The sequence below is a fragment of the Kogia breviceps genome, chromosome X (assembly GCF_026419965.1).
Source record: "Kogia breviceps isolate mKogBre1 chromosome X, mKogBre1 haplotype 1, whole genome shotgun sequence".
Lineage (NCBI taxonomy): Eukaryota > Metazoa > Chordata > Mammalia > Artiodactyla > Physeteridae > Kogia > Kogia breviceps.
Genome location: NC_081330.1, coordinates 48,146,590 through 48,166,205, shown reverse-complemented (window position 1 = coordinate 48,166,205; position 19,616 = coordinate 48,146,590). Strand labels below are relative to the sequence as shown.

Here is a 19,616-nt window from a genome sequence, read left to right as displayed (position 1 = left end):
CAGTTTCCACTCTGCCCTTCTCTTCAGAAGAAAATCATCTTCTTAAGTCATTCACTGCCTAAAAATGTATGAATGGATAGCTGGATGGATGGATGGATGGATGGATGGATGGATGGATGGATGAATAAAAATCCTTCACCGGCCCTGAGGTCCATGATAGCTACTGCTCTCTCTTCATTACCTAGCATCAGTTTTTTTCAAAGATTAGTGTATTTGTTCTCTACTTCCTTACCTCTAGTTACTATTTAACAAACAGCAATCAGAATTCTGCCTTAAACAATGCATTGAAACTGATCTAGAAGAGATCATTAATTACCTCCTAATTGTACCTAAAATATACATTGGTTTTACTCACTTCTCTTTTTCTGTGCTGTCACCACTTTAGCCCAAGCCAGCATCATCTTTCCCTTAACCATTATAATATACTTTTAGCCTGTTTTTTCCACTTATACTTTTGCCGTTTTCCAAATCAGCCTTGGCACAGCCCTCGATGTGACATTTCTAGAGTACATTTGTGTTGCATCATTATTTATCTATCTGCTTAAAGCATCAGTGTGTTGTTTTCTGAATTTACCATGCTCTTTCCTGCCTTTGGACCATTACGCATTGCTCCCTCTTACTCCCACTCGCTGCCTGCCTCTCTCCTGCTTATTCTTCGAATTTCCGCTTACATTTCATTCTCTCCGTGATGCCTTCACTTACCTATCAATCAAAATTAGGTCTCCCTATTAAACTCTCTCAGAGCACCTTTTTTCTTTTCCTTTCTCATGGTTTTTAATTAAATATTTAATTGCGAGGTTATTTATTGAATATCTGTAACCCCTGCTAGATTGCAACTTTTTAAAGTATATGTATCATATTGATTTAATTCACATGACATATACTTACCAAATGTTTGTTGAATGTATTAGCTTGAATGCAAAATCAGGTGGGCTCTTTTCAGTCCTGTCCAATTCTTTATCCATATGGCACTTGGTAACATTGAAGAATTTAGATTCCTTACTGAGTCCTTTTCTTTCTTTGCCTTCTCTAGTGATAAATACTCTTTCCTAATTTTACACCTATCACCCTTGCCAGTGTCCTGTAGAGTTTCCATTAGTATATAACTTCCTGGATGATAAAAACAAAATCTCATCAGTTAGGGATAGACATATGCCAGAAGTGTGATTACTCCTGCAAGATTCATTAAAATCATCATCAAACAAAAAAGAATAAAATTGTCAAGACTAGGGAAAAATATGGCTTTGACTTTTTGAAAGAAATAAACTTACCTGAGACAGTGACTGGGCTGTTAAGCTTTCTCTAAGCTTTTTGGATGTTTTGTTTTCTTTCTTTTTTTTTTTTTTTTTTTTTTAAACAGCATCATTGGGTTTGCTTACATTCACATGTAATAGGTTAAAAAGAAACAAACAAACAAAAAAAAAGAGAGAGAGAGAGAAAAGAAACAAAGAAAAAAACTAGCATATCCCTCTTCCCAGGAAGTCTTCCCACACCTTCTATGATCAATAATACTTTTCTTCAGGGGGTTATATTGTCTGCATAGCTTCCCACTGACTTGTCCTCCAACGTGCCGCACACAGAATTGAATTTGGTACATTGTTGTAATTATGTGCTGTACCATTACTGGGAATAAAGCACAGATCTTTGAAAGCTCTGACAGTTAGAACCCCCAGCAGGAGCTTTTAGGTTCTTCTGAGTGTGTTTGTAGCTCAGCTGTTCTTAAACCTCAGAGCGACGGAAACTCCCACTTGTCTTGCAGTGAGGATGGAGACCCATACTATGTGTATCTATTAAACTAATATCTTCTGAGAAAAAGAAGGCAATAATTAGTTCTCTTGGTAATCGGTACTTTGTTTTTCTGACCTCAAAAATTACCCATATTTTTCAATTAAAAATTCTAAAGCTATAATCTAATAAAAAGATGTTGAGATAGCCTTGTACATAAAAACATTTATAATGAAAAGCAAAGATTATGTGATACTGCTGACAGCACATTTAATTTTTTTCTTTCTCTACATAAATATGTGAAGGCAGGAGGAGTGGATTTATGCCTATTGTTGGAAGTACAACTATAAAGTCAGTGTGCTTTTTAATTTTTTTAAAGTCCCCTAAGAGCTTATGAGCTCTATTCAAGATAGCTTAACCTGGTGAAAAGGAAATTCTTAAAAGCTTTTTTTTTCTCCTACATATCATCAAAGGCAATTAGTTTGGATGGAAAATTGTAGCTTTTCTATTCCATTAATATTAAATTATTCAGGTTTGCATATTCATTAGGAAAATTGCATTTTTCTTTATCTGCTTTCATTCAAAGTGTTCAGTGTTTTGATATGTAATGCCTTGATTGTTTCTATTTTCATTCCTTCTGTAAATATGAATGCTAGCTCTTACTTCCAGATGTGCATTCATTTTATCTGAAAAAAAGGTGGTTTAATAATTGTGAGATCAAGTAAAAGAAAACTCACCATGACTCATTCTCAAATCCATGTATTCAGATTCTTGTTCATTTCATTAACTTCTCATAATAGTCCATTTTGTGACAAGATTGCTTATTTCCATCAGCTTTTGCAATAAAGTGAGGTAAAATAAAACCACCTGAAAACTGAATATTCAGATTAAGTCTGGGGATGTCAATCAATTTTGCTATTGGTTGCTTTTCATTAAATTTTTTAAAAATAAAAAATGAACCCCTTTTCCTTCTCCATATATCAGTAATCCATAAGATAGCAGCATAGCATTACCATTACAGATGCTCTGATGGCCGTTCTTGGCTTCAGACAGTTGTTTTCAGAAGGATGTTTTGAAATTCTTGCTCTAATTCTTCGTGTAATTCTTCTGAGTTTCCAGTGTCTCTTGGGGCCCACATTGTTACCATTTTCTGTTCCAGACTGTAGATGAGTAAATGTTTGTTGATGCATAATTTCCACATATCATTCTATTTGGGGAAAATATTTTCTATCAGCATATCATTGCTCTTCTGGGGTACAGTCAGTTTTCAACACTCCATTTTTCCAAAGCCTCATTTTACAGATCAACCATGGCTCTTATCTCTCCTGATATCTAATACACAAACATTTGCCATTGGCTCCGTACAGCAGATGTACCTGTGTTGATGATTTTGTGCAGTCCAAGTACTAGGTATACTACAGAAAGTACAGCAGTGAGCAGTAGAGAGCCTAGTCTGGAGGGGGTTATGTCTAAATAGGATAGTAAAATGATTTATTTAACAGAGAATCACAGATGTCCTTGCTTTATTTCCATACTTCCAGGCAGACTTTTGCTCAGTCGTGGAGTCTGGATCTCACAACTTTTATAGGCAGGTCTGCCTGCTTTCTAACTTAAATCCACTCTTCTTTATTGTTACTTCATTATCATCACCTTAATTATAGTCACTGGTACAAAATTATTCTGCATATTCAATGTATCCATACATTGGGTCCCAATAGTATTTAGGTATGGAGGGGACACCTTGTAACAAATGTATATTTCTTACAAATATATCTGTTAATTCCAATGAATTTTTAACATTATAATTTGAAGACACTAGAAGATCAGTTATGTTCACATATGATAGCAGTTGAAGGTGTGTTTCTTAGCAATGTAAAATGAAAGATAACAGAAATCCCCTTAAAGGTGAGCGACACGTGACTGCAGGAGTGGCATGTGGCTACCTCCTCCTCCTTCGCACATGATTGTTACACTTGGGTCTTTTCTCTTTCTCTCTGGATTCTTATGGTAGTATGGCAGAACATCAATATTCACCAGCTGCATAGGTAGTGAAGTGTATAAAATTCAAATTATATAAACAAAACTGTGTCTAACTCTTTGGGGAAATAACCCACTTGTAGCTGCTCTCACTAAAGCCGTCAGGGTACATTTTTTTCTTTTTAATATAGTGCAAATCAGCTAAAGAAATGATAGCTGCTTGATGTGATTTGACAGACAAGTATCTTGTAACACAAAAAAATCCCCTACATAATACAACACCTTGGTCACCAGCCCACAGCACTTCAAGGAATGAATTATAAAACAGGATGCCAGTCATCTAAAATGCTGCAAGGAACCACAAGGAAAAACAAACATACATTTCAGCCAAGTTTTTGTTATATTTCCTTATATCACTTAGGTGCATTCAAATGCCTTTACGAGACATACGCCTTTTAATAATTGTATCTGTGGTTAGGGATGTTGCTCAGTGCTTCCTATGATTTCTAAGCTTAGTTATCCAAGACATTCCCTTACACACTCAAATCCTCTAATGGAGATTCAGCGATTGTCTCTCAGTCTACCCTGGTCTGTTCATAAAAATTCACACTTCTGATTGCAGCAAATTCTATTATTATGATCAAAGCATACTGTTTTGTGGCTCCTGTAAAGAGATGCATCCATATAGTTTCACCTCCTCCATAATCCTCTTGATTTTTACAGTAACACATTTTCAGTGCTAACATTTCTAATAGTAAATGTATATTAGGCACTGAAACGGACTGAAGGGAGCACTGCACGATATTTACAAAGTGTGAAATAGATAATGAGGGCCATTCTTCACCAAGCCCTGGTAACACACATTCCTTAATTGTGGATGAGAGAAACTTTATCTCAGGTTTGGGAGAGCAGTCAGGGACCATGGTACCTTCTTAGGAATTTCTGAGGATGAGTAAGGAGGGTAATAACAACAAACAACTCTATTGTTTTAGAGTGCTTCCATTGTGTCAGCTACCATGACAGTAATGTTACACATAGGATCTCATTTAAGTCTTATTACTGCAACTTTCATGAATGACTTAAGGAATACATTTTACTGGTGGGGACATAAAGTCTCAGAAACATTCAGTAGCTTGGATTAGATTATAACTATAAAGTAACAGAAGTGTAGTTCAAGTCCAAGTCTGTATAACTCAAAAGTCCCTGTTTCTTCCACTACAATGTGCCTTACAGGTCTAGAGAATGCAGAGAATGGTTTCTCTCCCTCTCTGAGGATTAAGGGGAAAATTCTCTCGAACCTACCCTTCAAGATAGTTATACGGGACTCTGAATTCAGGCTAAGATTGAACCTGGGCAATACCGTTGGGATGACACATTTGGTAGCTAATGACTTTACATAGGGAGTAGGGTACCCTCCTCCTGCCTCACATCAGCCTACTGTGATGCCTCTTCACACTATGCATCTGCTTCCCAATCCAGCACTTTGCTGATATTGGAGTTTCTGTTTGTATGAATGAATACATCCATCCATCCATTTGTTTTACGAGGATTATTTTTGTTTTTTCAAATCACCTATGATGTTTATCACCTACTCTGCACTAAACTTTATTCTAGTGAGTAAATGAAGGAAGAAATTTTGCCAAGTCAGAGGTCAGTTCTGATCCTCTTATGACGCACAACCTTTTCCCCGAATCAGGTTGACTGATGATAGATTATATCCAGTAACAGCAGTTCAACAAAGTTAATTCCCTAGCATTTCTGGTTTGACATCTTAGCCGAAGACATTATCTTGGGGACAGTAAAACGTTACCATCGGCTGTTAATTTTGTTCAATAGACAACTTGTCTGTCCTGCCTGGGAGAAGATTCGGAAAATGGCTAGTCATCTAAGGAGTGCTTTTAAAATCAGTCAGCAAATATTTGAATGTCTAATAAATGCAAGGACCCGTGCTAGGTGCTACACAAGGTGCAGTCTTTGATTCTTCTCTCTATACACTCTCCTCATCAACAACCTGCCTTTCACAACATCTATTCCAGTCACTTCCAAATCTACCAACTCTGATACTTATCTCCTCCTAAACTCAAGGACTGAATTTCCAAATGCTATCAGATATCATAACAATACCTAAAACTCAAAATGCCAAGAAAACAATATTATTTCCCTATTATAGAGGTGTCATTTTACTATTCATGTGAGGATTTGGAGGGAGGAAGGCTGGAGGGACCAGGGAACATATTTAAATAGTCTATTTTAGTAATTCAACCTTGAAGTACATAAATTTTAAGCTTGAATGGTGAGAATTGAAAATAAGAACCAATTCTAAGAAATTCTTCAGGTTAAAATATCGGCAAGGAATGGAATTAAATTACATTGTCTTTACCAGGATTTGAATATGATTCCAAGATTTGGAGTCTTCATAGTGGGGATCTAATAGTGTCTTTGTTAATAATAAAATACACTGGTGTCTGAGAGGATGGTGAACCAGGTTCACTTAAATGCTAATAAAAATGTCTTGGTAACATCCAAGTAATATTTTTCACTTGTGAATCTCGCATTGTTTATCTCACCTTTCCATAACTCTAGAGGCAGAGACTAAAAAAGAAAGAAAGAATATATATGGATCATTTATTTGGCTCCTACCTAATTATCAAAACAAAACTGCTTGACAGGACTTTCCCCTACTTTACAAACGAGGAAACTGAAGCAGAAAAATTAGGTGGATTAGTTTCACACAGTCTAACTATGCAAAAATTTCTAGATTCAGTCCTTTGGTTGAATTTGTTACTAAGCTGTACCCTACCAGCCCCCACTGCCTTAGTCCCTGATTAGCTTACTGAAGTGTAGGCAGCAGATCAGGGGAAGCAAATTCATCTATCCTCATTCTCTGAAACAAAAAAAAACAAACAGTAAACTGCATCAAGTCAGCATCTCCTTCAGCCTTCATTAATGCCAACAGCATTTTACCTCACAAGTGACTTTATACCTTGGAGCCATCTTTGACTTTCTCCTCCCATAACTGGTCATTTACTAAGTCCCATTGCTTCTTCCTTAATTCTGCCTCTTGTATCTATTGCTTCCTTTCCCTTCCTACTGTCAACATCCTAGGTCATTACCTGTTTCTAAGACCATTTGAAGACTTAACTAATGGTATCCCTGCCCCTAATCTCTCCTTCAGCCACTCATACATACTGCTCTCAGTATGACTCAAGAGATGGCGTGGTGTAGTGGTTGAGAGTCTGGATTCTGTAGCCAGAATGCCTGAATTCAAATATCCAGATCTTCAACATATAATTTGACTCTGTGCTAGTTCCTTAGTATTTCTGTGTCTCACTTTCCTCATCTTTAGAATGAGACTAAGGCTAATAACCTTTTCCTAGGGTTGTTTTGACAATCAAGTCTGCATACATGTATATAACACATCTGTAGAAAAATGTCTGGCACAGAGTACTCAATAAATGTCATTCGCCGTTATTATTGTTATTATAATTACTAAAGTACACTTTTGGTCACATTATTTTGATTGGAGTTGGTATTGAAAAAAAAAAAAAAAAGATCAAATCCCTGCTCTTTGGGTTTGTAGGCCAAGGATTGAAATACAAAGCCCAGAAAGGATACAAATATGAATGAAAACAAGTGGTATTAGAACTGAAGCAAGACTAAAAGAAAATCTGTGTAAGCCTAGGGTTTAAATTCCTTGTGGATCTCAGACCAAGGCCACCCTGGTGAGCAGGGTTCCTACAAGTCCTACAGAGCATGGGAAAAAGGACAGGTGTTTGGTGACTAGCACCTGGTCAAAGTAGTTCTATGGCTTTTTTAACCATCAGGGAGACTGAAAAACCACTACTTCCTAAACATAGAAAATGATAGGAAACATGCTTCTGTGCTAATGATAGCCAGTTAACAGTGAAAAGAAAGGAAAAATTAAGTGGGAAAGGATTTGGAGACAGTGGTAGAGGCATAAATTAAGGCAGAAAATGACATACAAACTTAGATTCCCACACAAATATACACATAGCGATTTGCACATTCATGGAGATGTAGACTTTGGTGTGGTTAGCTTCCAATTTTATGGCCTTTACATGGAATCTTAAGATACTTTGATCTAAATTCTGCCCCTAGGTATATACCTCATATATTCCTAGCCTATAAACCTTTTCTCACAACTTCCTTTTGGTCCCCGTTTGTGTTTGCTCGCTCGCTTTCTCTCTCTCTCTCTCTCTACTTGTTTAATTTTTATCTATTTGTCCATTTGTATCCCCTCTACCGTGTAGCCTTCATTAAACACTGTAGTCATAGACTTTAAAGTTTTTTCTTCTTTCAGTGAACATCTCCAGCACTTAATTTCTGTTTACCCATTTAGAATCATGGGCTGGTTCTATTGCTAGCTGTAGTTTTCAAGTGATTGTGTTATGATTTTTGAGGTATATTGGACACTTTTGTGAGTAGATGGTGTGTCTTATACTTACCATGCGAGTACTGAAGAAACAGTAGGATGCTTTTTTTTTTTTTTAAGAATTTACTTATTTATTTGGTTGCACCGGGTCTTAGTTGCAGCAGGCAGACTCCTTAGTTGCGGCTCCAGAGCTCCTTAGTTGTGGCATGCGAACTCTTAGTTGTGACACGCGTGTGGGATCTAGTTGCCTAACCAGGGATTGAACCTGGGCCCCTGCATTGGGAGTGCGGAGTCTTATCCACTGCACCGCCAGGGAAGTCTCAGTAGGATGCTTTGAATACTACCCTGATCGTATTAAAAAAAAGCTATTGATGAGTGATCTGACTTACGTAGATATAGTAACAGGCGGATATTCCCAGCATACTTTTATAATCTGCCTATAAAAAGCATGAAAGCGTATGGGGGATTAACAGACGGCAAAGGTTAATGTTTGGACAGGCAGACACCCATGGTTAATGTGAAAATTCATTTCAAAGAGTTAAAATGATAAATTATGCTTTGCTTTTGTGTTAGAGCAGATAGGGTCTATTCAGCAGCTCATTTTGCTGCTTTTGAAGGGTTCTTTGTGGCTTAAGGACTCTTGTTTATGCTGTCAAATTCTTTTCATGTTGTCTACAGATATCTCATGCCTACACTGTGCCTGGCATTTGTATTTAAAAAGAAAACTAAGCTATATGTGTAAAAAGAATAAATGTAATTAGGATTGTTAATAATTTCATTGTGTGTGTGCTTATGTTCTTATGTGTCTACCCTCCCCCCACCTCTCTCCCAGAATTCCTTTGGTGAATAAAAACTAGTGAAATGACTTGGAGTTTTGGGGAATTAAAGACTAAAAGAAATTATTATCGTAGGAGCTATACCAAAGGGAATAGAGAATGTGCACCGATACTATGAAACAATTAATTAAAACCTAAGTTTAACTGTTTTGAAGAAAACCAATATAGAATTCTTGAATAATGTACTTAAAAGTTCATGTGATTTTACCATAACTTAATTATTTAACATGAACATTCTGTCAAGTAGGTGAAATTCTTTAGAGCAGGTGAAATTCTTTAGAGCATATATAAATATTTAATATATTTTATTAATAGAAATCATAGGTTTAAAATTGTTAAATGCTCAATCAGAGCTAGTCTTCTGGCTTCAGACAGCATAGTGATATGTAATTTTTTTTTTAGGAAATGTGGTTACACTTACATTTTCTGTCATCGTGTACATTTTTTATATGTGGCGCAACTATTCACTCAACTCAATGTCATGTTTGTACATTTTCGTAGTTTGCCTCAGGGACAGATTTTTGGCAGTTTAAATGCTATTGATGACTAATGATTATGCAGTTAACATACAGCAACTGTTTAACTTCAATTATATTTTCTTAATGCAGTAAGGATGATTTCATGTATTCCTTTAAAACTGAACAGCTATTTATTTAAACTTTGAAAAAAAATTCCTTTGAAATGTCTAAAACAAAGTAGAATAATATTTGTTAAAACTCAGAGAGAATTCATTTTATTCAGAAGTTTTACAGTATTGTCTATAAAATGATCCCCACTAGAGAGAAAAATAATGGGCTTTATATATATATTCTTATACAGCATTCCTTATCTTACAGATGAGCTCAGTGAAAATGTTGCGTCCTCGTCTCAATAGCATTCTTTTCAAGCTCACGTTTGAAGAACACGTAAACAACATCAAACCAAGCATCATAGCAGTAACTCTGGCCTGTGAAGAACTGAAGAAAAGTGAAAGCTTTAACAGACTTTTAGAGTTAGTTCTTTTGGTTGGAAACTACATGAACTCAGGCTCAAGAAATGCCCAGTCTTTGGGTTTTAAGATCAACTTTCTCTGTAAGGTAAGATAACACTTTATAATGCCAATTTACAGCAATAATCTCATCTACAAGAGGGGTCACTTTAAATAGGAATAGTATGTAAGCCCAAAAAAGTATCCTTTAAAAGGATGAATTTTATGGCATGTGAATTGTATCTAAATTAAAACAGATAAATGATTTTTTAAAACCTTACTGTAGTAAAATCTCAAAGACTGCAAATTCTTTTGTAGTATAGTACTCAGCTCTTGCTGATGAAATCTTTCTGGAGTTTTCAGGTCCCCAAAAAATTGCTTTTATAAAGTAGATGCAATCTTGTATTTCAGTCCCTTCAAACTTATTTTATGTCTGTCCAACAAGTATTTGAGGAGCTAAATTCAATGAGGTGATAGCCAGAAATTGCCTTCTGAATATGCTTTGCTTTTTCTCCTCCAAGAAAATAATACTCTTTATTGTTGAATAGTGTTGTGTTATTAAACTTATACTAGGTATCTAGTGCATTAACTAAAAGTTTTTAAAAAATCAAGTGATAATCGTTTTATTGTTTTGATTATGCTTTCATTCTTGTGAAAAGTAAACAAAGAAACAGACAAATGCAAAAGTGATGGTATACGTCCGTTGCTAGGTTAGCACAAACCACCTTATTAAAGGAAAAGATCTGTCTGTTACACAAGAAAACTGAACAGACTCTGAGGGGAAGGCCTGTAAGAAAGCTGGAGACAAAAATAAGTCTGAAAACAAGTGATGTATCTTTGCCATCTCACCATTGTTTCACTTTTTTTTTCTTTCACATCTGAAAACATTACAGAACTTTGGTTAGTTCTTGAAGTATATTATTACAAGAATCCCCTATCTAAGAATGGATATAAATTTCTTTTCTATTCATGCATTAAATAGATGTGCATTACATATACATGGACTAGCATATTAATATGTATCAAAAGTGATTTGCTCCTGGTAGTTCTCACCCGGAGAGACATAAAGAATAACATTTGTAGGGCTTCCCTGGTGGCGCAGTGGTTGAGAGTCCACCTGCCAATGCAGGGGACGCGGGTTCATGCCCCGGTCCGGGAAGATCCCACATGCCGTGGAGTGGCTAGGCCTGTGGGCCATGGCCGCTGAGCCTGCGCGTCTGGAGCCTGTGCTCTGCAATGGGAGAGGCCACAGCAGTGAGAGGCCCACGTACCACAAAAAAAAAAAAAGAAAACAAAAACAAAAAAAAACACATTTGTAGATAGTAGGATGCATAATGAAATTGTATCTGTTTACTCCTGATTTATTTTTGAGGGGTGTAAGGAAAGAAAGCAAGGAAGATAGGGAAGATGGTCTGGCATGCTAGATTTTTGTCAAAAAAATATTTTTGGTCCTTCTTCTTATGATATTAGGGGATATGTGCAATTATTTGATAATACCAACAAGAATAAGGCTATGCTTGTAATAAATTAGAATAACTCACACCCTGATTTGTAGGATAAACTAAATATTTAAGACTTTTTCATTTTATTGCACAACATATACTCAACACTAGTAAAAGCATCTTTTATCAAGATGCTACTTGTTTAGAGTATACAGTATAGGCACAGTGAGTGAATCTTAAAGTGTTCTTGGTTGGCGATTACAAAAATATTATAAATTAAAAGAAAATATCATTGGAAATTTGTATTGTTACCTGTTCCACATTTAATTCATATAAAAAAGACATTTTAAACAAACTATCCTAATTTGAACAAATATGTACCTTTTTTAAGTGTCTTAATTTCACACTATTCAAATTAATTATATGAACTGATATTTTTGAGGAAAGAATGAATAAGTCATTTATACATAGGACCAAAAGATTATATTACTCTCACAGAAGGATTGTACAGTTGCATCTTGTATTTTGGAGAGAGGCTTCTTCCTGTCATCTACTTGTCAAATAAAAGTTCTTCCACACAGAGCTGGTCTGACATCTATCACTAGAGGTATGCTCAAAGGATTCAGCACAAAGATTTTTGCCAACTTCAAATAAAATAAGAAATAATCTTATGGGAAATACTAGCATGTAGTAATAGATGTTCTAAAAGAGAAAGAAGTGAATGTTTAAAAATCTTCTGCCCTCTCCCACTTTTCAGTAGGATTTTTATCTTCAGAGAAATACTTGTCATTAAGAAAGAAATATCATATATGTGTATGATATTCCCACAATATCTAGGATTAAAAGGATGCTCCTGGAATACAAAGGATTCTGAGTAGATGTAAATGTCTAAAATGACAGAAATTTACTGAAGTACGTAGAAATAGTTAGCTTAGGTTTATAAACTGTTCGAAACTGAGTTAACTACTGATGTATGATTATCTAGAATTGGTGTTAAATTCCAGTTATATTGTAAATGATTACTTGGTTGATTTCTCTCAGTGTTTGTTTTTTTGTTGTTGTTGTTAAAAAAATAGCAGAGGGAACTTTCTTTGCAGGGCACTGATTATGCTTTTAAAATGGTACCATTTACCTAATTAATATTCTAATGATAATTTCTTTTCTCAGTGAATTTAAAACTGTAATCTACCGCTTTTCACATGAAGCTATAGATTATATTAAAATATTTACCTAGTTAAAAAGGAACCACAACATAAGCAGTTAAACTTATCAGATATTTCTTGTAGTAAAGTAATATTAAAAATTCAGATGGTCACAATTGGCTCCTATAATATTTGGGAAGAAAAGGAAAACAGACGGGTTAACTTAAATGTCAAATATCACTAAAGGGTACCATTACTATAAGCACTACCCTCACCACAAAATACTTTGTTAATTTGCAGCAGTGTATTATCACTTTGTGAGTTACCAATCCAGGGTGCTGAACTGTAATAAAAATCATTTCTATGCAAATGAGTTTCCAATGTTAGCTTGGCCCCTACTTGCCTGTTGGTTATTAAAATTCTAACCGATAGCAGTGTTGTACTTCAGGGCCATTTGTTGTTTATGTTTTCAGTGTGTAATAACATATAATCTACATAAGAATGAAACATTTAAAAATACTTAGCACTCCCTAGGCACTAAGCTTTGTGGGTATATCAGATAAGGATCTTTGTTTGCAAGCAACAGAAAGTGACTCTGCCTGATTTAAGCAAAAAATAGAATTTATAAGGAGGAGCTCAGCCAGAAACTGAGGAAAGGCTGAAGAACTTGGCTTTTAAAAGAGCAGCAACTATGACAGCTTTGAGAATGCAGAGAGCAGGAATGAATGGAAAGTCTTTCCAGGAAGTTGCCTCTGGGGTATATTCCATTTTCTTCCTCCTTTCCTTGTATTTGATTAAAATTCTAATTAGAAGGAGAGACCAATTGGCCTGGCTTAGATTATCAGAATACCCCTTGTCCAAGGGAGGGCAAAGAACCTTGATTGACAGTGCTACCAAGACTACTGTGATGGATGATTGGTCATGCCCTAAAGGAGGCTGTTACCAAGGATGAGGATACCAAAGGTTAGGGGCAGATGAAAGGATAAAAGCCAGGCCTGAACAAATAAAGGCAAAACAAAACAGATGGTCAGTATACCAGGGGATACAAACATTACAGAAGACACATAGAAAGCTCAAGGAGCTTGTGATACAGTTGAGTAGCCAGGAAATATATATATAGAATATTACGTAATGTCACAATATACTTCTAGCAATGAATATAAAAATTAATGGCCATTGAGATTACTTTCAGATTAGCAGGACTTCAGGAGGGAGGAATTTTTGGTGATGGGTGTGGCGGTGAGTGGTACTCATAAATTAAAACAGAAGGATCTTGAAGGATAGGTATAATTAAGTTATACGAAGGGAAGAAGCCATAACCTTACAAGATGGGAGAACACTGGCCTTAGAACTTACATTTTAGCTTCCATTTTGCCCATCACTAGCTAAATTTTCATAGCCAAGTCACTTACTCTCTCCAAACCTGTTTCCTCATCTATACATGAGGAAATATACAGTGACCCTTGTTTATTTTCATAGGATTGTTTTCAGGGTCAAATAAAATGATCTTTGTCACAGTACTTTGAAGAATTATAATGTTAAAAAATGGTAGTAGTTCTTTTTAATGATGGTATATGACTAGGAACAACCATGATGTGTTTGAAGATGAATTGGAAAACTATACTGCCTGGAATACTGGGTGTATGTTGGAAACAGATAACATTGGTAGGCAGGTTGTGAGAAGATTTTGAGTAATTTGTATACTAGCTTCAGTATCTTGCCTCTGTAACTTTTTTTTTTTTTTGAAAATCACTCACAGCCCATTTTATAATTTCTGAAGGCCAAAAACCTTTGTTTTTCTGCCTTGAGTTAATATCTCCTTTACCCATACTGTGACTTTCCAGTCATTCTAGTTGGACAGAGAGACATAACAAATTATGATATGGTATAATGATGTGTTTTTGTACAGATGTGAGATATGGCATACAAAGAACCTGAAGAAGACAGTTTTACTGCGGAGAAAATTTTAGATATCTAACTTTTTTTTTTTTTTTTTTGTGGTATGTGGGCCTCACTGTTGTGGCCTCTCCTGTTGTGGAGCACAGGCTCCGGACGCTCAGGCTCAGCGGCCATGGCTCACGGGCCCAGCCGCTCCGCGGCATGTGGGATCTTCCCAGACCGGGGCACGAACCCGTGTCCCCTGCATCGGCAGGCGGATTCTCAACCACTGCGCCACCAGGGAAGCCCCTTAGATATCTAACTTTAATTTAGTAGGGTTAATAGAGTAATGTAATTATGCTACTATTTTCTAAGATTCATCATTTATATAAAGTGTATGTAACATAAAGGCCTTATTTCCTAGAGGTCATCACATGGTATTAGTGACAGAGTATTACAGATATCTCCCCAAGTATACAAAAGAAGGCATCTATCTCCCCTAGAGAAGTTGTAAGATGGAGAGTGAATTCGGTTCAGCTTCAGTGCAAAATATAATGTACCAGAAAATGTGATTTGTAAGGAAAATGACTGCTGTCTATGGAAGCACAATTTAGAAATTTGTAATTCAAGAGAAAATCTATAAAAGATCTAAGCAAAAAGTTACATCTAAGTATTCTAAAAATTTTACAGTATCTAATCATTTTTAGCTGAAATGATGTGGATTATCTCTATCGAAACTTAGAACCTTAACATTAGAAAGTATCTAATCTAGCCCCTTCAGCCTGCAGATGAGAAAACTGACCATTAGAGAAGTGAAATACTTTGGTTGGTGTGTTGGTCAGCTCGTGCTGCCATAAAAGAATACTGTAGGCTGGGTGGCCTAAACAACAGAAATTTACTAACACACCACTGTAAAGCAATTATACTCCAATAAAGATGTTTAAAAAAACCACATAAGTCATCAAATTAAAAAAAACAGACAAACCCAGAAAATTATTTTCTCACAGTTTTGGAGATTGGAAGTTCAAAGATCAAGATGCTAGCCTGGTTGGTATATGGTGAGGGCTCTCTTTCTGAATTGTAGATAGCCACTTTCTTACTAGGTGACAGTCAGGTTCATAAAGCTGGATATAGCGACCAACTGTTTTGGTTTGCCCAGGACTAAGAGCTTTCCTGGGATTCAGGACTTTCACTACTAAAATAGGGACAGTCCTAGGCAAACTGGGACAGTTGGTCACTTTAGTTATGAAACTAGAGGTAGAGTCTTGGCCTCCTGATTATGCTTTCTCTCTTTCTCTCTCTCACCCTTTTTTTAAAAACATGTAACTGGAACAGCTTGCCTTTCGCATTTTTATAATGTCCTTTGCTACTCTTCTTCATCTGGTTTTTACCCTTTAGCTCTTCTTCTCTGGTTACCACTACACACTGTGAGTATAATTATTATAGGACTGTTCACACTGCACTATAATTATTTTATCTCTCTTTCTCTCTAAAGACTCAGAACTCATGGAGGGTGGTTATTATTTTATTCTACATTTTATCCCCAGTGTCTATTGTATAGGAAGCCCTCAATAAATTACTATTGAATGAAAGGTAGGCAATTTGATTAAATAAAATGATTTGTTGTGAGTGTTCAACATAAGTATTAGCATTTTTTTACGTGAGAGAATTTAGTGTCTCACAAATATAAAGAGTGTATTTTTACCAGCGAAACTATTAAATATGTAAATGTAACACTATGCTGTGGTTTAGTTATAAAAACATAAAAATGTATTGTTTGCTATCAATATAAACCAAAAATTCACCCTCAAATATGGGTTAATAAATAAATATGGGACTATTAATTTAAAACCAAAGATATTGTTGAAAATAACCACTGTAGAATATACTGAAAGGCACCTTAGCAAAGATCAGTAAATCCTGGTCACTAGTCTATACACTTGGTTGCCTGTGCTTTTATAGTTTAGATGTATCCCTTGTGATTCAGAGAGGTTTATTATTATTAACCCCATTTTGCAAATTAGAAAACTAAAACCCAGTGAGATTATGCAATTTTTTTTCAAGATCACAAAGCTAGTAAATGTCCAAGTTTGGGCCTAAATCTAGGTTTTCTGTGTCCAAAACCTTGCAACACACTGCCTCTCGCTAAATTGTAGCAGAAGGTTTAGTCATACGTGACTCATTTCAAGGAAGCATTACAGAACCAACTCTGCCCATTACAGAGTACTGAAAATGGGGAAAATCACAGGTGGATTTTCTTGATGCTCCAGTAGCTTGTAAAATGAGGAATCTCTCTTTTTTATTATTCAAATTGAAATAGAAGTCATTGGAGGAATATTAATAGAAAGTTTGTCTTCCTCTAATAGATTTTAATGTATCCAGGTAGGGGAACCTATATATTTGTAATAAAATAGCACCTAATAATCTGCATAATTATAGAGCAATCGCTTGCTTTGTATGTACAGGCTCGCAGACCATATCAGTTTTGTGGAGGCAGGGTTGGCTGCTCTTCTCAATACATATTTTCTACAAATGAACATCTGTTCTCCAGAGAGATGGCTTACCCAGGATCACTCATTATTGGAGGCAAAGTTAGAATCCCACTTTTCCTGGGACTCAAATTATTTCAGTGGCTCAAGGTAGTTTTTAGAATTTGATGATCTCTTTTGCTTCAGTCAAATATGCTTTTTCCTGTAAGACAGTGTATGGCATTATTTGGATTTGGGGGAGATGTGATTGACAATTTGCTGAGAAAAAAATTGCTTTGAGGGAGATAATTTGTCCTGGAACAATTCTGTGTAAGGGAAGATTAGATTCTCTGTCAAGAACAGGGTTGGGGGCTTCCCTGGTGGCGCAGTGGTTGAGAGTCCGCCTGCCGATGCAGGGGACATGGATTCGTGCCCTGCTCCGGGAAGATCCCACATGCTGCGGAGCGGCTGGGCCCATAAGCCATGGCCTCTGAGCCTGTGCTCCGCAACGGGAGAGGCCACAACAGTGAGAGGCCCGCGTACCACAAAAAAAAAAAAAAAAAAAAGAACAGGGTTGGATGGAATGTTAAGTCCTCTTGCCAAGCTTTCCTTTTTTTCCCTGTGGGTCCTTTTAGCCTTCCTTCCTGTGGGCTCTTTGCAGCAGAGTTTTCAGCTGGTGATCTCTATGATTCACTGGTTATAATCAGTGATATAAGATCCAAAGCTACAGCAAAATACAGAGGTGCTCACTCATGTTACTTTGCATTTTAAAATGTCACCACATAAAATAGTGATACACCATATCATTCTTTCATAATTCATGACCAATAGACACAAACATCTCAAGTTAAGGGTTTGTCTGTGCCTCATTATATTACGTTGAAGCAAGAACATTCACCATTGTTGACCTCTGAAATAACTAAGCACCATAGAATGACATAAGGACAGGATATCATTCTTAATGTTAAATGGTTTTCTTTGTTCAGCTTATTTGATGATCGACCTTTATTTAAATCCTTTGTGTTGTATTGTATTGTGCTTAATGGGTTCTCATCATTGAGAACCATTCAGTGTTGACAAGATGAATGTTCAACTCTTGTGTGACTATGTCAGTGGTGACATTTTAGATTCAGTTTTTATAACTGTGTCAAGGGTTTTGTTTCCCATAGTTCTTCACAAAAATCAGTATACCCAAATTTGTGATTTTCAAAGAGCAAGCATTAATATTACTTAAGTCAGTAAATGCAGAAATGTTTAAATTTTAAGAACTCTAAATTTATTTGTTTAAAAAAACAATTCTCCATAAATTCTTTTAATTCCCATATGTTATTCATTATATGTCCTCAAGCACATATTATTAAGCAGTGCATGTGGACTTGTGCACATGGGCAAATGGTAATACTGAAAGATTGCTTCAATCATCTCATTTCTCCAGTAATCAAGATGTGTGGATACCAGCTCAGAAATCCACTCCAGAGTCTTTACCTCCAATGTCCTTCATGCCATTTAAAAATCTGAGGAAAACACAGGCTACTTCTGAGGTTCTCCTTTTAAAAATACAGCCCTCTAAGAGTTGGGAACCTATGAGCCCGTCTCCCTAATTTTGTAATCCCGTGAATACGCTACCATATGCTTTGAAGATTGTCCTTCAGTTTGAAAATCAGCTTTTTTTCCACTTCTACGATGTAAGGTACCTAGTCTCTTTATATCCCTATACTATAATGGTCTGCACATACAGATTGACTCCTTAAGTAGAAAGAAAACTTGATGAAGGTAGTGTGTGTTTCTGTCTTTAGAGGTGCTTTCTTCTAAGATAGGTATCTCAATTATTCCAAATGGTCACATTTTCCAGATTTATGTTAATGTGGAGATGCATTGTATCTTTCTTATTCTCTGTAGCCTACATTACAGAATTGAGATGGGAGAAAAGACTGACTGCTGTATCAGCAGGGGTAAAACTATATGATCATATTAGGCACAGGGATTAACCTTTTTTTTTTTTTTTTTTTTTTTTTTGCGGTACGCGGGCCTCTCACCGCTGTGGCCTCTCCCGCTGCAGAGCACGGGCTCCGGACACGCAGGCTCAGTGGCCATGGCTCATGGGCCTAGCCGCTCTGCGGCATGTGGGATCTTCCCAGACCGGGACACGAACCTGTGTCCCCTGCATCGGCAGGAGGACTCTCAACCACTGCGCCGCCAGGGAAGCCCTAACCTATTTTGTAGATGTACTTCGAATTGGTATAGTTATGAAAGAGTATGTCTATGAGAATACCTTTTTTGAAATCTTGAGCTCTGATGAAAAGAAACAGACTCACACCTTTATTTTCCTACTTCCCTCTAAAGATACAGAGTTTCCATGAGCTTATTTAAAGATTTTTCTCTAAGTTGAAATATTCATTAATTTACCTTCATTGCTGCAAATTAGTCAGCTAATACTTTAAATGTAACACTTGTTTGTTTTCTCAGAATTTGATTGCATCTGTTTAGATATTATCACATTTACAACACTATCGGTTGTGTGAAAACTTCATTATATTCCCCCAATTTTCAGTTTATTAAATTCTCTGGAGAACAGTAGTTTATAAATGTAATTTGTCTGATGCAGACTTCATTAGTATTCCTTGTCAATACAGGCTGCTTTGGAAATATTTTTTTTTCCCTCTCAATATTTTTTTCTATTTTGCTTATATATGTGAAAATGTTCTGTCCTCTAAACACACACACACACACACACACACACACACACACACACACACACACACACACACACACACACACACACACACAC

At 36.3% G+C, this 19,616-nt stretch overlaps 1 protein-coding gene across 4 annotated transcripts in view; it reads left to right on the top strand.

Annotated features, from left to right (window-relative positions):
• The window catches only part of DIAPH2 (diaphanous related formin 2), an 886,560-nt gene that overhangs the window by 439,061 nt on the left and 427,883 nt on the right, over window positions 1-19,616 (top strand). For all 4 annotated transcript variants that reach the window (XM_067024271.1, XM_067024270.1, XM_067024269.1 and 1 more), the window contains one exon: window positions 9,768-10,007. In XM_067024271.1, coding sequence (XP_066880372.1) covers window positions 9,768-10,007 — 240 coding nt within the window. The remainder of the gene's footprint in view (window positions 1-9,767; window positions 10,008-19,616) is intronic.